The sequence below is a fragment of the Oncorhynchus masou genome, chromosome 23 (genome assembly GCF_036934945.1).
Source record: "Oncorhynchus masou masou isolate Uvic2021 chromosome 23, UVic_Omas_1.1, whole genome shotgun sequence".
Lineage (NCBI taxonomy): Eukaryota > Metazoa > Chordata > Actinopteri > Salmoniformes > Salmonidae > Oncorhynchus > Oncorhynchus masou.
The window spans coordinates 324,151-334,313 of record NC_088234.1 but is presented as its reverse complement, the minus strand read 5'-3'; the positions used below and the strand labels follow the sequence as shown (position 1 = coordinate 334,313).

Below are 10,163 nucleotides of genomic sequence, written 5' to 3'. Positions count from 1 at the left end.
TTGCAACACCACACCCTTTGGCAGTTCTATCTTGTCGGAAAATGTTATAGTTAGGGATGGAAATTTCGGGGTTTTTGGTGGTCTTCCTGAGCCAGGATTCAGACACGGCTAGGACATCCGTGTTGGCACAGTGTGCTAGGGCAGTGAATAAAACAAACTTAGGAAGGAGGCTTCTAATGTTAACATGCATGAAACCAATGCTTTTACGATTACATAAGTCAACAAATTAGAGCACCTGGGAATGGGAGTGGAGCTAGGCACTGCAGAACCTGGATTAACCTCCACATCACCAGAGGAACAGAGAAGGAGTAGGTTAAGGGTATGGCTAAAGGCTAAAAGAACTGGACGCTCAGTACATTCAGAACAGAGAGCAAGAGGAGCAGATATCTGGGCATGGGCAAGTTGTCCGTGGTAGCTGATGACCGCAAGCAGTGGCTAGCTTACTACAAGCTAATAGCTAGTTAGCTGGCTAGCTTCCATTTGGGTTCCGGTTTGGAGGAAGGATCAGCAGGGCTCTGTGTGGTAAACCAGGCCAATTGGCAAACTAGGTATAGTGGCCAAAGAATTTGTCCAATGGGCCGCTTAAGCTAACAGTCCGATGTGCTTTAGACAGCTAGCGGGCCGTGGTTAGCTAGTAGCCAGTTAGCTGGTAGCCAGTAAGCTAGTAGCCAGTTAGCTAGTAGCCAGTTAGCTGGCAGCCAGTAACCTAGTAGCCAGTTAGCTAGTAGCCAGTTAGCTAGTAGCCAGTTAGCTGGTAGCCAGTAAGCTAGTAGCCAGTTAGCTAGTAGCCAGTTAGCTGGTAGCCAGTAAGCTAGTAGCCAGTTAGCTAGTAGCCAGTTAGTTCGTAGCCAGTTAACTGGTAGCCAGTTAGCTAGTAGCCAGTTAGCTAGTAGCCAGTTAGCTGGTAGCCAGTAAGCTAGTAGCCAGTTAGCTAGTAGCCAGTTAGTTCGTAGCCAGTTAGCTGGCTAGCTGATGATGGGAATTCTGGATTCTTAAAAGTATAAAAATAGCAGATCCGTACCACTTCGGGTGAGGCGGGTTGCAGGAGAGTATATTCAGTCAGTAGATGGAAAGTGAGATTAAATATATCCGAAATACATACGAAGAAAAATATAGAAACATGGGACGGGACAAGACAAACAGACGTCCGACTGCTACGCCATCTTGGAAGATACACGTCATGCATTTCATTAGGTGAGGATGTGTTTACAAACACGTCATGCATTTCATTAGGTGAGGACGTGTTTACAAACACGTCATGCATTTCATTAGGTGAGTATGTGTTTACAAACACGTCATGCATTTCATTAGATGAGGATGTGTTTACAAACACGTCATGCATTTCATTAGGTGAGGATGTGTTTACAAACACGTCATGCATTTCATGAGGTGAGGATGTGTTTACAAACACGTCATGCATTTCATGAGGTGAGGATGTGTTTACAAACACGTCATGCATTTCATTTCGTTAAATAAGCGAATGATCAACTGTTGCCAAATAATGCTTGCTGGTGTGTGAACCTATTTTGAATGATTTTATTGATTTATGTGTAGATACATTTAGTCAATTAAATCAAATTAACTTTGAATTAAATTGCCAGTTGGATGCGGCGCCCTGCCTCTACCCTCTCTCTCTCTTCTCCGCCCTCGATCTATTCTGTTCTCGACCTATTCTCTCTTCTCGACCTATTCTCTCTCTTCGACCTATTCTCTCTTCTCGACCTATTCTCGCTTCTCGACCTATTCTCTCTTCTCGACCTATTCTCTCTTCTCGACCTATTCTCTCACCTCGACCTATTCTCTCTTCTCGACCTATTCTCTCTTCTCGACCTATTCTCTCTCCTTGACATATTCTCTCTTCTCGACCTATTCTCTCTTCTCGACCTATTCTCTCACCTCGACCTATTCTCTCTTCTCGACCTATTCTCTCTTCTCGACCTATTCTCTCTTCTCGACCTATTCTCTTCTCGATCTATTCTCTCTTCTCAAACAATTCTCTCTTCTCAACCTATTCTCTCTTCTCTACCTATTCTCTCTTCTCGACCTATTCTCTCTTCTCGACCTATTCTCTCTTCTCGACCTATTCTCGCTTCTCGACCTATTCTCGCTTCTCGACCTATTCTCTTCTCGACCTATTCTCTCTTCTCGACCTATTCTCTCTTCTCAACCTATTCTCTCTTCTCAACCTATTCTCTCTTCTCTACCGATTCTCTCTTCTCTACCGATTCTCTCTTCTCGACCTATTCTCTCTTCTCGACCTATTCTCTCTTCTCGACCTATTCTCTCTTCTCGACCTATTCTCTCTTCTCGACCTATTCTCTCACCTCGACCTATTCTCTCTCCTTGACCTATTCTCTCTTCTCGACCTATTCTCTCTTCTCGACCTATTCTCTCACCTCGACCTATTCTCTCTTCTCGACCTATTCTCTCTTCTCGACCTATTCTCTCTCCTTGACATATTCTCTCTTCTCGACCTATTCTCTCTTCTCGACCTATTCTCTCACCTCGACCTATTCTCTCTTCTCGACCTATTCTCTCTTCTCGACCTATTCTCTCTTCTCGACCTATTCTCTCTTCTCGACCTATTCTCTTCTCGATCTATTCTCTCTTCTCAAACAATTCTCTCTTCTCAACCTATTCTCTCTTCTCTACCTATTCTCTCTTCTCGACCTATTCTCTCTTCTCGACCTATTCTCTCTTCTCGACCTATTCTCGCTTCTCGACCTATTCTCGCTTCTCGACCTATTCTCTTCTCGACCTATTCTCTCTTCTCGACCTATTCTCTCTTCTCGACCTATTCCCTCTTCTCGACCTATTCTCTCTTCTCGACCTATTCTCTCTTCTCGACCTATTCTCTCTTCTCGACCTATTCTCTCTTCTCGACCTATTCCCTCTTCTCGACCTATTCTCTCTTCTCGACCTATTCTCTCTTCTCGACCTATTCTCTCTTCTCGACCTATTCTCTCTTCTCGACGTATTCCCTCTTCTCGACCTATTCTCTCTTCTCGACCTATTCCCTCTTCTCGACCTATTCTCTCTTCTCGACCTATTCTCTCTTCTCGACCTATTCTCTCTCTCGACCTATTCTCTCTTCTCGACCTATTCTCGCTTCTCGACCTATTCTCTTCTCTACCTATTCTCTCTTCTCGACCTATTCTCTCTTCTCGACCTATTCCCTCTTCTCGACCTATTCTCTTCTCGACCTATTCTCTTCTCGACCTATTCTCTTCTCGACCTATTCTCTTCTCGACCTATTCTCTTCTCGACCTATTCTCTTCTCGACCTATTCTCTCTTCTCGACCTATTCTCTCTTCTCGACCTATTCTCTCTTCTCGACCTATTCCCTCTTCTCGACCTATTCTCTTCTCGACCTATTCTCTTCTCGACCTATTCTCTCTTCTCGACCTATTCTCTTCTCGACCTATTCTCTCTTCTCGACCTATTCTCTTCTCGACCTATTCTCTCTTCTCGACCTATTCTCTCTCCTTGACATATTCTCTCTTCTTGACCTATTCTCTCTTCTCGACCTATTCTCTCTTCTCGACCTATTCTCTTCTTGACCTATTCTCTTCTCGACCTATTCTCTTCTTGACCTATTCTCTTCTTGACCTATTCTCTTCTTGACCTATTCTCTCTCCTCGACCTATTCTCTCTTCTTGACCTATTCTCTTCTTGACCTATTCTCTTCTCGACCTCTTTTGGTGAATATCACGTGATCCAGATGTTGTTGAACAACTGGCAAATCGGCTTGTCGCGGTTTTGATCCTGGACTGTCACACTTACCAAAATAATAGATTTGGAGTTGTCCCCTCCATGAAGAACTTCATCGATGTGTATTGATGTGAGCCATGACCAGCCTGTCAAAGCACTTCATGGCTACAGACGTGAGTGCTACTGGTCGGTAGACATTTAGGCAGGTTACCTTCGTGTTCTTGGGCACAGACTATGGTGGTCTGCTTAAAACACGTTGGCATTACAGACTCGGACAGGGAGAGGTTGAAAAGGTCAGTGAAGACAGTTGTTCAGCACTCGCAGTACACGTCCTGGTAATCCATCCGGCTCTGCGGCCTTGTGAATGATGACCTGTTTAAAGGTCTTACTCACCTCGGCCGCGGAGAGCGTGATCACACAGTCTTCCGGAACAGCTGATGCTCTCATGCATGTTTCAGTGTGATCATAGAAGTCGTTTAGTTCGTCTGGAAGGCTCGTGTCACTGGGCAGCTCTCGGCTGTGCTTCCCTTTGTAGTCTGTAATGGTTTGCAGGCCCTGCAACATCCGACGATTGTCAGAGCCGGTGTAGTACGACTTCATCTTAGTCCTGTTTTGACCCTTTGCCTGTTTGATGGTTCGTTGGAGGGACTGGTGGAATATCTTATAAGCCTCTGGGTTAGAGTCCCGCTCCTTGAAGGCGTCATCTCTAGCTCAGTGCGGACGCTGCCTGTAATCCATGGCTTCTGGTTGGGGTATGTACGTACGGTCACTGTGGGGATGACGTCATCGATGCACTTATTGATGAAGCCCATAACAGATGTGGTGTATTCTTCAATGCCATCGGAGGAATCCTGGAACATGTTCCACATAGATGTGATGGAAAAACAGTCCTGTAGTTTAGCATTTGCTTCATCTGACCACTTTTTTCTTGATCTTGTCACTGGTGCTTCCTGCTTTAATTTTTGCTTGTATACAGGAATCAGGAAGATAGAATTATGGTCAGATTTGCCAAATGGAGGGCGAGGGAGAGCTTTGTATGTGTCTCTGTGTGTGGAGTATTGTGGTCTAGACTTTGTTTCCCTCTGGTTGCACATTTAACATGCTGATAGAAATGAGGTAAAATGGATTTAAGTTTCCCTGTAGGAGCGCCGCCTCTGGGTGAGGGTTTTTTGTTTGCTTATGGCGGAGTACAGCTCATTCAATGCCATCTTGGTTCCAGCCTCTGACTGTGGTGGTATGTAAACAGTTGCACAGAATATAGATAAAAATCTCTCTCAGTAGGTAATGTGGTCTACAGCTTATCATGAGAAACTCTACCTCAGTCGAGCAATGACTCGAGACTTCCTTAGATATCGTGCACCAGCTGTTGTTTTCTCTCCCCTAATCAAACCAAATGTTATTTGTCACATGCGCCGAATTCAACAGAACACGACAGACCTTATAGTGAAAGGGGAGGGGAGAGAAAACATTGTATATATACAGTGGGGCAAAAAAGCATTTAGTCAGCCACCAATTGTGCAAGTTCTCCCACTTTAAAAGATGAGAGAGGCCTGTAATTTTCATCATAGGTACACTTCAACTATGACAGACAAAATGAGAAAAAAAATCCAGAAAATCACATTGTAGGATTTGTAATGAATTTATTTGCAAATTATGGTGGAAAATAAGTATTTGGTCAATAACATAAGTTTATCTCAATACTTTCTGTAAGTCTTCACAAGGTTTTCACACACTGTTGCTTGTATTTTGGCCCATTCCTCCATGCAGATCTCTGGTAGCCAGTAAGCTGGCTTGCTTTTGATGGGAGTTCTGGAGTCTTACCAACATTTCTACTACACTTTATGTCTCCAGACATTAGCAGTATCGTTTTTATTACAACAAAAATCACAGGGTAGTATAGACCTATAGACTACTGCTGACACAGGGTAGTATAGACCTATAGGCTACTGACACAGGGTAGTATAGACCTATAGACTACTGCTGACACTAACAAATTTCGCTCCACCCGCAAAAACCTGCAATAACATCTGATAAATAGTGTGATGTGTATCTTCTGACAGACTCTATGCTGAGTAAAGTCATGTTTTTATCCTAAAACGTTTTTCTACCAGAACCAAAGTGTGGATGCAGTCACTATTTAGAGCAGTCTCATCTCATTAACCCAGAACTATAATATTGTGTGATTAAGTTCTGGGTCCATACGAGTCAGAAACTACAGGAGGTGAGTCACATGTTATGTGTTACAGCAGTTTCCATTGATACGAACAGAGGTGTTTATGCAAATCAACCCTTTCTGTCTTGACATCTGAAGGAGGAGTCTCTGAAAACCTATTTAAATCAGTCTGTCCTGACTCAGCTCAACAGTCTCCAGTCTACCAACTGGTCTCTGTAATAACTATTTAAATCAGTCTGTCCTGACTCAGCTCAACAGTCTCCAGTCTACCAACTGGTCTCTGTAATAACTATTTATTAAATCAGTCTGTCCTGACTCAGCTCAACAGTCTCCAGTCTACCAACTGGTCTCTGTAATAACTATTTAAATCAGTCTGTTCTGACTCAGCTCAACAGTCTCCAGTCTACCAACTGGTCTCTGTAATAACTATTTAAATCAGTCTGTCCTGACTCAGCTCAACAGTCTCCAGTCTACCAACTGGTCTCTGTAATAACTATTTAAATCAGTCTGTCCTGACTCAGCTCAGCAGTCTCCAGTCTACCAACTGGTCTCTGTAATAACTATTTAAATCAGTCTGTCCTGACTCAGCTCAACAGTCTCCAGTCTACCAACTGGTCTCTGTAACTTCATCTTTGTCTCTGTGGTGTACAGTCTTCAGGTGATGATGGGGGTATTGAATCATCTCTCTACTCTCCTCCTCCTCTCTCTCCTTCCTCCTGCTCTCTCTCATGTAGTGGAGAACTTCAGTGTTGTTCCACAGTGCCAGACGTTCTTCCTGAATGACACAACTCCAAATCTCCCAGATATTTTGGTTGGTGGGATAGTCAAGGACCAGAACCGCTACAAGCCGATTTGCCAGAAGTACAACAACATCTACAGGTTTGCAACTCTGTACGACACGACCAACAGGATCCCTGTGTTCTCAGCCTACACCTTCTCTGGTCGTGGGGGCAGGAGACAAAGTCAGTCCTGGAAGATAGAGCCTCAGGTAGTTCTAATCTCTATTCATTCAACAGTTGTATTTGTTTACTGGTATACTGTATATTACAGACAGTTATGTTACCAAGTCAGTCAGTCAGACATACAGTATCTTTGAGACACAAATGTGTTGCATCCACTTTCAGCTTAAGTCTAGATTGTTAAATTGTGAACTTGTTAATGACTTAATGTATAAAGTTGTTAGAGTTTTAATGTATAAACTTGTGAACTTGTTACAGAGTTTTAATGTCTGACTGATGTTTCTGATGTTTCTGCAGCTTGAAATTATAGATGTAGAACACATGACAACTCAACGTGGGGCGAGGGACTTCCATCAAGCTGTGGACGCAGACTACAATGCAAGAAAAAGTAGCATTGTGCTGGACAGAGGTCACCTGTTCCCATGTTCGTATGTACCTGATGATGATACCATGGCTTCCACTTTCACCCTGACAAACGCCGTTCCCCAGGAACGTGGCTTCAACCGAGGCAGATGGAAGACAATGGAGTGCAGAGTTAGAACGGCTCTTGAGCTTAACTGTAAGGATAACAACAACAAGATAAAAGCCTATGTGGTGACTGGAGCCGTGCCCAGCAGCAGCAGCAGCAGAAAACTGAACAACAGAGTGAACATCCCAGATCTCATGTGGACAGCCTTCTGCTGTTACAACAACAACCTGAATCAGTGGGTGGCCCAAGCACACTGGGGTGAGAACCAAAAGGAGGTCAAGGGGAAAACATTGAAACCGGAAACCTTGGAAGCACTCGAAGGCAAGTTGAACCAAATCTACAATGTCGGAGTCAAGGTGTTTGACAATAAATGTCCAAGAAACGTTGTATTAGAGGACGAGACAGGGGGGAACTTAGAGGCTGTAGAAGAGGTTGAGCCGGGGAAAAAGAGGGTCAGGGAAGGGAGTGGAGAGGGGAACGGAGAGCGGAACAAAAAGAAGGCGAGAACATCAAGGGCGTTAAAGGATTGTGATGACGAGGATGGATGTGATTGTGACTGTGATGAAAAGTAATGAGTTTTGTCCAGTGGTAATTCCCACAACTATTCAGTACACATTCCCAAAGGTACAATGGTTATAAGGGTTTAATGGTTATAAGGGTTAAGTAATAAGGGTTATAAGGGTTAAGTTATAATGGCTATAAGGGTTTAATGGCTATAAGGGTTTAATGGCTATTAGGGTTTAATGGCTATAAGGGTTTAATGGCTATAAGGGTTATAAGGGTTTAAGGGTTATAAGGGTTAAGTAATAAGGGTTATAAGGGTTTAATGGTTATAAGGGTTAAGTAATAAGTGTTAAAAGGGTTTAGTAATAATGGTAATCATGGTTATAAGAGTTAAGTAATAATGGTTATAAGGGTTAAGTAATAATGGTTATAAGGGTTAAGTTATAATGGTTATAAGGGTTTAATGGCTATAAGGGTTTAATGGCTATAAGGGTTATAAGGGTTAAGTTATAATGGTTACAAGGGTTTAATGGCTATAAGGGTTTAATGGTTATAAGGGTTTAATGGTTATAAGGGTTTAATGGCTATAAGGGTTTAATGGCTATAAGGGTTTAAGGGTTATAAGGGTTAAGTTATAATGGTTATAAGGGTTAAGTTATAATGGTTATAAGGGTTTAATGGCTATAAGGGTTTAATGGCTATAAGGGTTTAATGGCTATAAGGGTTATAAGGGTTTAATGGCTATAAGGGTTATAAGGGTTAAGTGTTAATGGTTATAAGGGTTATAAGGGTTAAGTTTTAATGGTTAAGTTATAAGTGTTATAAGCCATGGTTCTAATTAAACTAGTTTAAGGCTTGTGAAGGTTAAAGACACGCTACATTACTTTGGCGACTAAGAAAGTCTATTTTTAAACCTCCCACTTTGGGCTGGATGTGTCAATATGTCGTTCATACATGAGTCTATGAGCAGAATGACCATTTCCCTACAATTCACCCCCCCTTCCCTACCAATTTGAGTCTGAGCCAATGAGCATCAGCCCCTCACATTTGAGTGAAAACTAGTGTGGTGGCAGAATTTGTGTTGAACTGTTGTAACTTCTCAAGGGACATGTTCTGTGTTGGACTGTGATGTCATGTCTTTCATAGAGTCCTGGTGTGTCTGGACCTTAAACACACCTTAAACACAAGGCCATTGTGTTCTAGAACTGTTGCTGGTATAAATAACTGTTGTGTAATAATCTGATGATATTATCACCTCCCACTATATAAGGGACATGGAACCATTTACTCAGGAGGTTCTTCCCTGTGAAATCAGAATCATGTCCCCTGCAGCTGCTTGATTAAACATGTTTCTATACAATTAAAAAGTCTCTGCCTTCATCTTTGGATCTAATTTTCCACAATATTTGGTGCCGTGACCCAGATGGACTCGGACATCACTCTGGCCACAACTTTAAAAAGACTGTCTGTTGTCCAGCCAAGCCTTAATGGTGAAAGACCTCTTGTCCTCCTCAGCCACAAAATGTTGGTGTTCAATTTGGCAGAACTGTCTCTTCCCTATAATAATGAATCTAACCAGTTAACATTAATCAATGGGAGCACAGTGGTGTCTCCAATAGTAGGGATTGGTTTACCTACAATCACCTGAAACATACTGTTGGACCAGTATATTAGGAGGGATTGGTTTACCTATAATCACCTGAAACATACTGTTGGACCAGTATATTAGGAGGGATTGGTTTACCTATAATCACCTGAAACATACTGTTGGACCAGTATATTAGGAGGGATTGGTTTACCTATAATCACCTGAAACATACTGTTGGACCAGTATATTAGGAGGGATTGGTTTACCTATAATCACCTGAAACATACTGTTGGACCAGTATATTAGGAGGGATTGGTTTACCTATAATCACCTGAAACATACTGTTGGACCAGTATATTAGGAGGGATTGGTTTACCTATAATCACCTGAAACATACTGTTGGACCAGTATATTAGGAGGGATTGGTTTACCTATAATCACCTGAAACATACTGTTGGACCAGTATATTAGGAGGGATTGGTTTACCTATAATCACCTGAAACACACTGTTGGACCAGTATATTAGGAGGGATTGGTTTACCTATAATCACCTGAAACATACTGTTGGACCAGTATATTAGGAGGGATTGGTTTACCTATAATCACCTGAAACATACTGTTGGACCAGTATATTAGGAGGGATTGGTTTACCTATAATCACCTGAAACACACTGTTGGACCAGTGTATTAGGAGGGATTGGTTTACCTATAATCACCTGAAACATACTGTTGGACCAGTTTTATGGCAGAAATTGGATC

At 42.5% G+C, this 10,163-nt stretch overlaps 1 protein-coding gene across 1 annotated transcript; it reads left to right on the top strand.

Moving 5' to 3' along the window:
- Positions 1–6,067: 6,067 nt before the first annotated feature.
- Positions 6,068–9,183, top strand: LOC135510145 (endonuclease domain-containing 1 protein-like). Its single transcript, XM_064930927.1, has 2 exons — positions 6,068–6,872; positions 7,141–9,183. The coding sequence occupies exons 1-2, from the start codon at positions 6,546–6,548 to the stop codon at positions 7,882–7,884; spliced, it is 1,071 nt and encodes a 356-aa protein (XP_064786999.1). The 5' UTR covers positions 6,068–6,545; the 3' UTR covers positions 7,885–9,183.
- The last annotated feature ends 980 nt before the right edge of the window (positions 9,184–10,163 follow it).

Coding starts and splice junctions, on each gene's coding strand:
- LOC135510145 (XM_064930927.1), top strand. CDS start 6,546: ATGATGGGGGTATTGAATCATCTCTCTACTCTCCTCCTCCTCTCTCTC. Junction 6,873..7,140: donor CCTGGAAGATAGAGCCTCAG/GTAGTTCTAATC, acceptor ATGTTTCTGCAG/CTTGAAATTATAGATGTAGA.